The sequence below is a fragment of the Eschrichtius robustus genome, chromosome 13 (assembly GCF_028021215.1).
Source record: "Eschrichtius robustus isolate mEscRob2 chromosome 13, mEscRob2.pri, whole genome shotgun sequence".
In the NCBI taxonomy this organism is placed as follows: domain Eukaryota; kingdom Metazoa; phylum Chordata; class Mammalia; order Artiodactyla; family Eschrichtiidae; genus Eschrichtius; species Eschrichtius robustus.
The window spans coordinates 92,316,425-92,329,949 of record NC_090836.1 but is presented as its reverse complement, the minus strand read 5'-3'; the positions used below and the strand labels follow the sequence as shown (position 1 = coordinate 92,329,949).

The 13,525-nt window shown below is 49.2% G+C and overlaps 1 protein-coding gene across 1 annotated transcript in view; it reads left to right on the top strand.

Annotated features, from left to right (window-relative positions):
- The window catches only part of SYN3 (synapsin III), a 445,749-nt gene that overhangs the window by 42,722 nt on the left and 389,502 nt on the right, over window positions 1–13,525 (top strand). The window contains exon 3 of the mRNA XM_068560009.1: window positions 12,394–12,451. Coding sequence (XP_068416110.1) covers window positions 12,394–12,451 — 58 coding nt within the window. The remainder of the gene's footprint in view (window positions 1–12,393; window positions 12,452–13,525) is intronic.

The window sequence follows — 13,525 nt, the reverse complement described above, 5'->3', positions numbered from 1 at the left end:
GACTATTTTCCTGTTTTTAAAGCACCAAGGGAGCTCCGACAGGGTCTTTTCTGTTTTTTTCCCCTGTGTTTTGATATTAAAGTGTGATTTCCTAGCACATGCCTGACATGATTCCCCAAGAGAGTTAAAAATGGGGAAGAAGATAAAATGCAGAGAACTCAGGGCTGGCAGGTGGCAGGTCAGGATTGAAGTGCCAGCTCTGCCACTCACCTGCTGTGAGGTCTTGGCCAAGCTGCTTTACCTTTCTGAGCCTCAGTTTCATCATGTGTAAAGTGGGCTCATAATGCCACCCCCTTCACCATACCACTGAGCTCACAGGGAGGTACGAGGCTCCAGTGAGAGCACTCTGTCCCTCTCCTCCATGGGCGGTTTTCGGTGTGATGGTTTGTTCACCTGTGATGCAGTTCTGCTCTAGAACATCAGCTCCAGGAGGTAGAGTTTAGACCTCTCGTTTAACCGCCGTATCCCCGGAGCCTAGCACAGTGCCTTGAACTTGGTACAATAGGATAAATGGAGGATATAATTAACAAGCAAATGGATGCTTTTGCCAAGGCTGTTATTATTATTAAGGGAAAGTTCAGGATTGAGGATGCCCTGGGGGAGAGCCTTTCTCAGAAAGCACTCAGCTGCCCTGGAATTCGGGAAGGGTACCAGACACTTCCATGCTATTCCCCAGGCTCCTTACTCCTTCCTGCCCAGCTGATAACTCAAAGGCTCCAGCCTCCACCTTAGAGCTGAGCTGCTTCAGGCTGCTTGAGTGAAGGTGCGAGGACTGCAGGGTGTCTTGGCGGCCGTAGAAGCCTTGCTGTGACCTAATTGGCCCCAGGGTGACCAGGACTTTCCACTTCCCACTGTGCCACCTTCTGGGGGGGTGGGGTGGGGGAGCAGCATTAACTCAGAACTGGCATCACGAGCAGAGGTTTTGGGTAGAGTTGTCGGTTTTAGCCAATAAAAATACAGGATGCCCGATTAATACTTAGATAAGCAATGAATCAGTATAAGTATATCCCATGCAGTATTTGGTGTAGACTTATTTATACTGCAAAATTATCTGTTGTCTGCCTGGGATTCAACTTTAACTGGGTGTTGGGACTTCCCTTGTGGTCCAGTGGTTAAGACTCCATGCTCCCAATGCAGCGGTCCCGGGTTCTATCCCTGGTCAGGGAACTAGATCCCGCATACCACAACTAAAAAAAGAAAAAGATCCTACATGCCGCAACGAAGATCTCACACGCGGTAACGTAGATCCCGCATGCCACAACTAAGACCCAGGGCAGCCAAATAAATAAATAAATATTTTAAGAAATATATTAAAAAAAAATTTAACTGGGTGTCCACTAGTTCATCTGGCCACGCTACTGATGGAGGTGGCAACGAGAGACAGTGCCCAGCCCTGCTAACGTGGGCCCAGTGAGAGGCTGGCCTTTGCATATTTTTGCTTTCTGGTTGGGGAGCCAAACCAGGCTCCCCCAGTCGACCCCATGCTCAGGAAGCAGCTTTCCCTGCCTGTGATGAGGACTGAACAATCTCAGTTACTAGCAGGGCAGGAGCAAAACCAAGTGGACAGTCTCGAGGCAGGCTGCCTGGGCCCCCGTTCTCTCACTCACTTATGTGACCTTGGGCAAGTCTGACCTCTGAGCCTCACATTCCTCAGGTGTAAGGCAGGATCGGATTGTGGCACGGCACGTCTTTCACGAGGGGTCACTATAGAGTTAGAGATGATGGCATGGGTGGGGCTAGTACTGGGCTTAGCTGCCGTGCAGGCACTGAAATGGTAACTGGTATTAACAATTAATTGCAATCACTAATTGCTAGTGAATATAATAGCACTGGGAGCCAGGGGGAAGGAAGCCACTTGGCATGTTTCTCAGTTCAGCTGGATATGATTGAGAGCTGTCTCCTAGAACCCCTGGAGGAGGGGTGTCTGGATGTTGGTAGGCTGGCACACTCTCTACTCCGAAGATGGGAAGATGGGGGCCAAGCTGGTCCCCTCCTCCTGGAGTTGGCTGGGGGGGCTCAATGGGGGATACACACCTCTCTGTTGAAGACACTTGGCTCTAGGAAACAAAATCCTTATGCCTCCCTCCACCACTTCCCCCACCCCTAAGACTCTCCTTGAACAAGGACGGGCCCTGCGGATTCCCTGTGGGGAAATCCAGAGGTGGAGGGAGAGGGAGCTAAGAAAGTCTTGATGAGAGGGGTCTTGCCACCCTCCTACTCCCTTCATCTGCTGACTCACAGGGGCCACCTCACACAACCTGGAGTCGTGCTGGACTTCTGGACTCGTCCTTCCACTCTGGGCACCCTCTGCCACTCCCCCTCCCTCCGCCCTGGTGCCTGGGCGGGGAGGGGCCTTGGGCATTCCCCAGCAGCCTGCCCCGTCGCCTGGACACCAGCGCCGTTTTCCCAGGCCCGGCCCCTTTTATCAGGAGGACAATGTACACACACAGTGAGGGCCTTGTGTGGCACCCAGGCCCCGAGCCCTTTGACTTGAGGAATTTTTCAAGTGCTGACCTCTCTCCGTGAGGTCTCCCCACCATCCAATCCAGAGGCCTGGTGCCCCTGCTGCTTCCTACCCTGCTCTTGCAGGGAGAGAGGGAGAGAGGGGAAAACAGTGAAGAGTTGTCTCCTGCCCTGGTAGAGTCTTCACCCTCTGAGACTGTGGCTAGGAAATCTGGGGGAAGTGTCTTTGAGCAGACGGGAATGTGGGCAGGAATCTGGTATGTGCTGTTTCTTCCTAAGTTCTCCCTTCTCTGCTGATGCTGTGAGATCTCAGTGGAGCCACTTTCCTCTCTGGGCCTCAGTTTCTTCATAAGTCAAACAATGACAATAGACTAAGATCACGGTCCCCAAAAGACTGTTTCCATCAGAACGACATTCAGATTACCAGGCACCACCCTACACCTTCTGTATTGGATAGAGTTCTTTGTTTGCAAGAAAAAGAAATTACTTTGGCTGACTTCGGCAAAATGGGAGTTTATTGAAAATATGTGGGAGGCTCACAGAATGAAAAGAAAAACCATGAAGACCCGAGTTTAGGAGAGGTCAGGACCCAGGGCTCTGCCAGGATCTAAGAGGCAGGGACTTGTGGACACTCTCTGGAGACGTTAGCTCCTGTTTCCTCCCAACCTTGTGCCTCTCTGCTCAAAAATCAAATTCCTGAGCAAGAACAAACCTGGCTGGTTCCACAGTGTGTCCTGGGGACAACTGGGGACAGTCCCATCAAGACTGTGTGCAAGAGAGAGGCTTGGTTCCATGTATGCAAGTGCAGATGGAGGTGCTGTTACTAGAAGGCAGAATGGGTGCAAGACAGGCCACACTGAGATGTACCCCTAGAACTACGGAGTTAAAATATCCAGAGGAGAGCTCAGGAAACTTTTTTTTTAAATGATGAAGAGCCAAGTTTAGAAACCACTGAGCTAGAGGACTGGTTTCATGTGGCTCCCAACGGGTAGAACTGAGGCCAATGAAGCAGACAAATAGGGAGACATGTCAGCTCAGTGTACAGAATGGTAAAGTCATCCAGAGACCACGTGGGCTTCCCGGTGAGGGAGTGAGTCCCCTGTCACTTGCAGGTATTCCAGTACAACTGGGTTGGTGATTTGGGAGGAACAATGCAGAAGAGGCTCACACTCTAAAAGAGTCAGCCTGCAAGCCCTTAAAGGAGTCTCAGACCTGCAGCTTTTCGTTTTCCCCACTCTGGCTTTTTGTCTCAGTCACTTTTCCTGCTGTTACCCTGCTTTTTTCTGAAGAGTTCAGCTGTTAAACTTCTGAGTCTTCCCTCACCCTCCAAAATGTGGTTTTCTCACCTAGGTCCTCCTCTTTCGAAGGAGTCCCTCAGATGTCATGGGCTCTCCTAGCAGTAGCTCTTCCTGTTCCTCCAGACCTCACCTGCCTGGGTATAGCCTTGCCCTGCGGGGGGCAGGTCACTGGGTGCATGCCAGCCTCATTACAGAATGTCTTTCCTCCTGGGTCCTGTGGAAGCCTGCCTGGGACGTGTTTCCTCGACAGGAGAGAGGCTGTCTGTAACGGCAAGAGAGGGGATGGTGCTTTGTGTCCATTTTCCTGACCTCCAACTCTGAGTTGGGAGAAGGGGTGGGGGTGTGGGCTTCCTGAGGGTTTGCGCTGAGCTAATTGCCATTTTCATAATGGAATTCGTTAGATTAGGGGTTGCCTGTGCAGTTGCTCACAGGAGACAAGGCGTCAGTGAGTGAAGAGGCAGGTGTTAGGAAAAGGCACGGGCACAGAGAAATATTTCCCTGCTACAAGGAGAACAACAGCGCAAGCTCCATGACAGATGTATCTGCCACTTGACTCTGGCTGCAGAGAGACAACAGGGAGCAGTGGGGACTGTTGAGCGTGGGAACTGATGCCCCTCTGAAGGCACTAGCTGCCGTCCACTCAGCCAGTTTTTGCCATGTGGGAATACAGGTCTGGTGTTGCCCAGTTATTGATTTTCAGGGGAAGCCAGAAATCTGAATTCTTTATATGAATTTTCTATTTTAAAATTAAAAGTATGTAATTTAAGTCCAACAAAACAAGACTGTGGACTCCATGAGATTGGCCAGTTGGCAACTTCTGATGAAGACAGGAGTCAGGGTAAATATTCCTCATCTGGACCTGTCTCCTGGCTAGACCAGGAGCACCAGGATGGCAGGGGCCTGTTTTGTTCAGCATAATTCCTGGGGACTAGCACAGTGCTAAGCACATAGTAGACCCTGGATGGATGGATGGATGGAGGGATGGATGGAGGGATGGATGGAGGGATGGATGGATGGAGGGATGGATGGATGGATGGATGGAGGGATGGAAGGATGGATGGGTGGGTGGGTGGGTGGAGGGATGGAGGGATGGGTGGAGGGATGGATGGATGGAGGGATGGAGGGATGGACGGAGGGATGGACAGAGGGACGGATGGATGGAGGGAGGGAGGGAGGGGTGGGTGGATGGATGGGTGGGTGGATGGATGGATGGATGGATGGATGGATGGATGGAGGGAGGGAGGGAGGGAGGGAGGGAGGGATGGATGGATGGATGGATGAGTGGGTGGGTGGGTGGATGGGTGGGTGGGTGGATGGATGGATGGATGGATGGATGGGTGGGTGGGTGGGTGGGTGGATGGATGGATGGGGAAGTGGATGGGTAATCGGATGGCTAGATGGATGAATATGTGGAGGGAGGGAGGAGGAGGGAAAATGACTTCTCACAGCCTTCTCCTTCTGTGCCCTGCCCTTCTCACCTTGACAGGCCTCACACCCCCTTTCTAAATCAAACACTTAATATTCTCATGGTCCCCTTCTTCTCATTCTCCTTATGCCATCTAAACCCCTTTTACGGATGATCAGATATAAGTCACTTGCACCTTGGTATGAATTACCTTTCAGTGTGTAACCTTTTCATGGGCATTTCCCCAGGTTGAGCTCTTAATAGATGCTCATTAAATGTTTGCTGAGCGACAGCTTAGCCTACTAAATGTGAACTATCTTGGTGGTGTGAAGGCTGTGGATTTTCAGAATTCTGTGGGAATGAGGGTGACACAGTGTTGTGTCTTCGGAGAGAAGAGGCCTAGGAACTGGGAGATAACATTCTAGCATGATCTCTGCTGTCAGAGTGAGTGGGTGGCTGAGGATTTTGTTTACCCTAAAGGCTGGTGCTGGGGAGGAAGAGGAGCTCCCAGACGGCAGCCAAGGCAGGTTTCCATCATGCTAGACATGAAGCAGGAGTTCCATTTAGAGCAAGGAAGATACTGCCACCTTCCCCTAAATGATATGTCACTTCCTCAGGTACATGCCCACTTGTTGAAGGACAGGAGGGAAAGAGATGAACAGTAAACACTTGCCAGGTGTCAGGGATATCATTCATGGGGCCTTGCAGCAGACATAGTGTTACATAGTGATGTGCTTACTTTTTCAAACGAGACTGGGGCTCAGGAAGGTTGATGTTTGTCTGAGGCAGAACTAGGAAATAAATAGCAGAGCTGGAGAGGACCTGGGTCTGTCCTCTGCTAACACTAGCAGTGCCTGCCCACCTCTTTACCTGGAGGGTGAATGAAGTCCACCCCAGCAGCCCACCAGTGAGCAACCCACTTGCTGGCACGTTTTTGGCAGGTTCCCAGAGGCCTTCAAATCTGCGTCCTCATTTTATCCTCATGACCCTATGGGTGGATCTTCCCATCCCCAGCCTATAGATAAGGAAGCAGAGGCTTGTTCAAAATTTGCAGGTGCCAGAGCTGCAAATTCAAATCTAGGTCTTCTGCTCCATGCCTGTCGCTCATTTTTCCTGCATATTGGGAGACATGCCCCAGGAAACTTCATCAGCCCCCTGAGCGCCACCAGTGCCTGCCCAACTCATTTGTCCTTGTCTGTGCCTTTCACACACATACACACACATCAGACCTTCTCAGATTCATCTTTGCAGCCCTTCGTCCTGGCAAAGGATAAGTACCAAACATTGGATGGATGGATGAACTGGGCCACTTCACCAGGGAAGTAGCCCCTGGGTCTCAGACTGGGCTGGGTGCCTTTCTGTGGGCTGACCTGCTCTTTGGGCTAATGCCCTGTGTGGTCATTGTCCTTTATGGGTCTCTCCCTCCTGTTAGATAGTAAACCCCCTGAGGCCAAGAACTCAGGGGTGAGGATGTTATCTTCATCCCTGTTTCCTTAGAGTCTGCAGGCTCGAGCACACAGTGGATGGTTAGTACACGTGTGTTAAATGTCTTCCAAAGAAGCCTTCCCTCACTACCCCAGGTCAGATCTCCCTGCTCCCCACATCCTACCCTGTACCACCTTGTTCATTGTATTCATCATTTCCTTTTCAGCTGGTTAGTTTCCTGACTTTTCCGAGAGCATGTTAGCTCCACAAGAGCAGGGACTGTATCAGCCTTTCCCCTCATGCCTAGTAGGGTGCCCAGTCCTTCCGAAGCTCAGTAAGTAGTGGTTAAGTGAGGGAGTGAATAAATGATGTGAATTGTGATCAGAGCTGCACACACAACTCTCCTTCCCTATTGCTGTCGGAAGCCTACGAGGGGACATTCATCATATCACGTGGCTCGGGGCCCTAGTATGTCTCACTTCCTCACCTTCACAGATCCCTGTACAGGTGCAAGGGGCCTTGTCACTCTCAGAGGGTCCCTCCCTGTCCTAACTCACTGGAGCCCCCCCAGTTGCAGAGAGGTACGATGAGGCTGCCCCATCACTGGAGGCTCCCCTCTGGCAGTGGGAGGGGACCAGGAGGGTTAGCTATTCTTAGGAGTAGATAATGGAGCTAGAATTGGATCTCTGAGTTGGAGCTCTGTGTTCAGAGGGCCTGCTTTTGTCACACCTTCATCCATCCAGCCTGTCATGCGACCCTCCTCTTCTTGCTAACTGAGAAAAGCCTGAGTGTGTCCACCTTCAGGGTTCTCCTGTGTGGTCTGTCATCCATCTCCCCCAGCTTCTGTCCAGGCCACAAATGAGCAATGGGCATGTTACATCAGAAATAAGAAAATCTGTTTCTAGGACCAGATCCCTGCCTTCGTTCTCCTCCAGCTACTCTGAGACAGCACATTCCTGACCCTCTCCTCCCCAGGAAGGGCACCGCCAAGGCCTAGCCTCATTGACTGTACATCCCAGACGGGATTTATTAGAAGGGTGCTGCTTGGACACAGGTGGATCCTGTTTGTGCTAATTCTCCTCTTCCTTCTGCCCCTGCTGCAGCCATGAAAGAACTCGGTATCGCTCCCCATTAATCTTGCTCACTCACCACATCCCGCCTCCCCAAACTAGCGATTTCTCACCCCAGGCAGCACTGGTTTTATAATATTCTCCTTCCTGGTGCCTCTGATGTGGCAGTAAAATCTGAGACCACCCACAGAGATGGAAGCTTTGTAGAATCAAGAGCTTCCCCCAACCCCTTCCCAAGGCCAAGGACTTGACTGATTGGCCTGTGGATTCAGGGATCTCATTATGAGGATAAACATATTAGGGCGTTAGGAAGAGGTCTGCATTAGGAAGACAGAGACCTCAGGCACAGTGGGGTCATCCATTTTGCCTGAGGTCAAACAGCCGGGCAATTACACAGGCAGCAACCCCAGCCCCCAGGGCATCTAGAATTCCAGACCATCCCTACCCTTTCCTCTGCCAGACAGAACTGTTCAGAAGCAGCTCAAGCCTGAATGAGCCCCAGGCAAGGAGGCAGCAGTCTGTGTGGCCTGTCAGGAGACAGACTTCTGACTCTCGGCCAAGCAGGGGGATGGACCGCCTGACCCTCAGCTTCAGCCTGAGTCCATCTGGCAGGCCCTGTAGTAAACATTCCAGAGATGGGCAAAACAAGTGTTTCTCCTGAGAAGGTGAGGCCCGTGGAGGCCAGAGATGCTTGGGTGGTGTTGGTGTAGTGCTCTGAGTTCTGAGTTAGAATCAGAGTTAGAATCCCGTCGAGGGCTGCTGGTTGTGTGTGTTGGACACTGAATGGTGACCCCACATGGTAATGGGTATGGATTTGTAAGTGTGTTACAACATTGCACCAGTAGATGGCAGTAGAGCAGCTGGAGCACTGGATGCCCCATGGCCTATCCCTGGAAACATTATTCATTTACCCAGTCAGCAAACATTCCTTAAACATGTGCCTGTGCCCTGGCACATTGTGCCGCTTTCGGGAGATTCAGTGAGCATTAAGACACGGTTTCAGGTTTCCAGGAGCTCACAGACTAGGTGTACGGGGGCAGGGGACATGTCATTCCAACACACAGTGATATGTGTTATATGGTTGTTAAGTACAGCGCCCCGTGGGAACCCAGAGGAAGGACACCTAACCTAGCCTCGTTAGGGGGGGTGCTTTCAAGGAAACAGTAATCAGGGATCTTGAACATGAGAAAGAGGTAACCAAGCAGAGAAGGAGAGAACGGCAAACACAAAGGCTCAGAGTCATAAAAGCATAGGAATCACAGGAGGTTGAGTGTGTGCAGTAGGTGGGCAGAAAACCAGAGAAGAAATGGGCCATAGGTTAACAGGGTCCAGATCATGAAGGTTCCAGAGGGTCTAGCTGAATCCTGAAAATCTTTAAGCACAAGATCTAACTCACCATTGCTGCTTAGAGGCTCTGTGTGACTTTGAACCTGTGGGGGCTAGTCCTGGCCCTGCCGCTCCTCAGGGTGGACACTGGGGCCAATACAATAGGAGGAGGGATGTGAAGGACTTGCAGGCCTTCTGTACCAGTGCCGCCTGTTTGTCATCAGCATCATCACCAATCTCTTACTGTGCTAACGGGGCAGATCAAAGTGAGATGAACTGTAATTCTGTTCTGTAACCCCCATGAGGGTAAGATTATGTTTGTTTGTGGGTCCCCGCATACGGCACCCATAGCCACAGCGTAAACACTCGGTGGTTTCTTTGCTGTCATTGTTGATTCTGTTTCAGGCCCTGGGCTGTATACTTTGGAGCTTACTCTGTGCCAGGAACCATTCTAAGTGCTTTGTACGTCGTGTCTTGTTTAATCCTCACAACACCGCTGTGGGATAGTTACTGTGATTATCCCCGCTTCCCAGATGTGGAAACTGAGGCACATGGAGGTTGAATGAGTTACCCAAGTTTATACAGTGAGTGAGTGGTGGCGCTGGGATTGCATCCAGGTGGTCTGGCTCTGAGCCCCCACACTCTACTTACTGCCCTTCACATACAGGATCAAGTGAATTTCTCACCACACCTTGGCTGGCAGATGTTATCAGCACTTAACAAATGACAAAACTATGACCTGGAGGGGTTAAGTTCCTTGTCTTGGAACATGCAGTGAGTTGTAGAGCTAAGATCTTGCCCAGGCCTCTGTGATTCCAGATCCATGCTTTTTCCAGTATACCAGTGATTTCATTCATTAGTTACCATCCTGAGGTCCCAGGATCATCCAGTACTTCTTGTAAACCCAAGCGACAGGGACCCCTGCCCTAAGTCATACCCTGGCCCTTACTAGCTATACTCCTGACAGCAAAGGAGGACCCTGCAAATTGCACCCTTCGATCATTCAGTGGGTACCCAGACCTGTAGAAATCCCTGCCCATAGGGACCCAGGCCCAATTCCAGGGCCTGTGTAGGCCAATTCCCTGATCCATCATCCCCAGACATGGCCAAGGCACTGTTGATGGGGGTGTGGGTGAGGAGATGAAGCTTGGCCATGTGGGCTGGGTCATCCACAAGCATGCACAAGAAGCCCCAGTGATGCAGGAGAGGAGGGTGGGAGGAGAATTAGGAAGGACGATGGAAACCAAGAGCTGGCAACCCCCATGCCACCATGTTCTGGGTGGATCTCCAAGAATTCTGAGAAGTTTAAATTCTGACCCTTCCAGGCCATTATGAAGTTGTGTTGGTCAAGGAAGGAAGACAGGCATGTTTTATTTAAATGTTTGCTAGCTTTATCAATTTTAAATATCAGGCATATGATACATAGGCTTCCATTTGTTCTTTTGTCCCAGGCCCTACAAATATTAGAGGGGGGCTTATCCCAGGGCCTGGGGTTTGCCAGCACTACCTTTAAGGATTCATAAAATTCACAAACTACATGAAAAGGTTCTCTTTGCATGAGGCTGGCTGCACACACATTTTGTGGAAGACCATCCTGGGAGAAAAAAAACAAATCTTGCTTTCAAGTCACACTAACAACTCCTGTTCCCATAAAGTTCTACCTGCTTGACATCTAAGCCAGTCAACATTATAAGAAAAAGTGGCATTAGTATTAGAGCCATCAGTCAGTGATTCAGGCAGTCTTGGAAAGAGATGAACTCCACTGGCATCTGCTAAGTGTGGATAGACTTCAGAAGCAGAGAGACTGCAGCTTGGTCAGAGAATTTGTAGCAAAGGTTCAATCTGGAAGGTTGAAAAAAGGTGGCAACATCGATGTTCCAGGGAAAAGAAGAAGAAACTAAGCAGAAGATTCTTGGATGTAACATTACTGATTCGAACTCAATCATGTGGTCATACCTAGCTAAATGGAGAGTTGGGATATACATTTCTTGGTGCCAGTCTATAAACACTCTCACTGTAGGCAAAGAGGAGAATTGGGATTGGGAGCAAAGAGCTGTCTGTGCCCCAGAGAAAGTCTATGGAAATGCTTAACACAGTGCTCAGATTATAGCAAATCACTGAGAACTATTAGTTTCATCATACCAACAGCCAAAAAGAGCGGATGGAAACTTGTATTACTTTTGCTTTGTGGGAGGGCATCTAAACCCAGGAGCACCCCAACATTTGCTGCTGTTTTTCAGGGCTGAGAAAAAAACATTGATGTGGCAATGGAAGTCCAGGATTAAAGCTGCTTAGGCAAAGTATTTCGTCTCTCTGGGTTTCAATTTCCTTATTTATGGCATGGAAATAATAATACCCACCTCATGGTGGTAGCTGTGTTAAATGAGAAAGACTAAGACTATAGCACAGTTTTTGGCACAGAGTAAGTATTCAACAGTTTTTTCCCCCATCTGTCTCTTCAGTCATTTATTCTTTCAAAAAATATTAATTGAGCTCCTACTGTGTGTCAAGCATTCTGGTAGGGAATAGAATGATGAGTAAGGTAGATTGTTCCTGGCCTGGAGGAATTGTGTTATAGTTTGGTTGGACACAGGCATGAAACCCAGTTACTAATTGCAAGTAATTTCAATTATAATAAGTGCTATGAAAGAAAAGTAGAGTATGAAAAGAGAATTTATATGAGAAAAGAGATGACTAAGGTCAAGATTAAGGTGCTTACAGAGAAAAATGGGCAAGTGGATGGATTTGAGATATAATTAGAATGTAGAATCCATGGGGATAGGGAGAGAGAAAGAGGTAACAAGAATGAAGTCTAGGTTTTTGCCTTGAGTGATGGGTAGATGGGATGCCATTTATTGATAATGGGAAGACAGAAGCCGGGGTGTAGAGGAAAGGTGATGGAAGGATGGTTGGATGGATGGATGGACCAAGGGACAGATGAGGTCTGCTTCATTGGACAGATGGACAAATAAAGAAAAGAGTAGTTGGATAGAGCAATTTAATACGTCCTTTATGGATCACATAGGGTGTAACTCAATAAAAGAATTCTGCGTTATTTATTTACATAGGATTCTTTATTTCTTTTGATCCTTAAAATAATGTTTAGAAATATATCGTGCATGTATAACTATCTCCCTTTTACAGAGGATAGAACGGAGACACGGGGAGGTAAAGCAGCTTGGCAGAACCGGAACCTGGGTGTCCAATCCTCCCATCCTGTACTCTTTCCCCTCTCTCACACAATACATATAAAGAATGAGAAAATCATCTGTCTAGGTGGGAGAGAGCAGGAAGGCGGGGAATGTGTCTGGACATGCACCTCTGGGGGTAAGACCTTTGGGAGAAGGGAGAAAAGAGTGAAGCAGTCTGCATCCTTACTCAGTAGATTTCTTCCTCTCCTTCACAGGGCCAAGTATTTCCATGGAAAGAAGGTGAATGGAGAGATTGAGATCCGAGTGGAACAGGTAGGTTGGAGCTGAGGCTTTAGCGCTATCGCCGTGACTTTTTCTATAGCTGGAACCATTCCCAGGAGCAACCTTTGTCCCCATCTTATATAACTATAATGAGTCAAGATTACCAGAAAAATCCTGACTTATACTTGGGAGACTTCTTAAATTCCAGAATTATTTAGTCCAATGGTTTTCAACCTTTTTTTTTTTTTTTTTAAATGGTCTGTACCAATAGTTCCTCCCTCCCCTGTCTCTTTTTTTTTTTTTTAAAGATTTATTGATTGATTGATTGCTATGTTGGGTCTTCGCTTCTGTGCTAGGACCTTCTCTAGTTGTGGCAAGCGGGGGCCACTCTTCATCGCGGTGCGCGGGCCTCTCACTACTGTGGCCTCTCCCGTTGCAGAGCACAGGCTCCACACTCGCAGGCTCAGTAGTTGTGGCTCACGGGCCTAGTTGCTCCGCGGCATGTGGGATCCTCCCAGACCAGGGCCCGAACCCATGTCCCCTGCATCGGCAGGCAGATTCTCAACCACTGCGCCACCAGGGAAGCCCCTCAACCTTTTTGTTTTAATAGCAGAACCTTTATTCAAAGGAAATCGCAAGTAGGAGCCCATTCTACCAAATTGAGACACGTAGAGCTTCTTTGATGGAAACGGGCATAGGGAGCCCAAAAGTCTGTCTGCTCCATCCTGTTCCACCTCCCTCCTTTCCCCACCATGGTCCCTGAGGTGTCTCCTTGGAACCACTTGGGCTAGGAAGCACAATGTAGGAGCACAATGGGTTTGAATCCTGGCTCCCTTGTTTTCTAGATATTGGGCAAGTGAGTCTTTCTGTGTCTCATTTTCCTTGGGATTAAATTATGTAAAGCTTCAAAAGAGATTAGAATCTCGAATACTGGCTCTTGTTATTACCACTGGTATCAACATCCATACCCCTCATTTTATAGCGAAAGAAGCACAGACTTGCCCATGGCTACAGTGGAAGTCAGTGACAGAATTAGGACCAGAACTTGTGGTCTCCAGATCCAGGGCTCCTTCTATTCATTCAGTGAACACTTGCTTCAATACCAAGCACCGTGCTTGGCCTTAG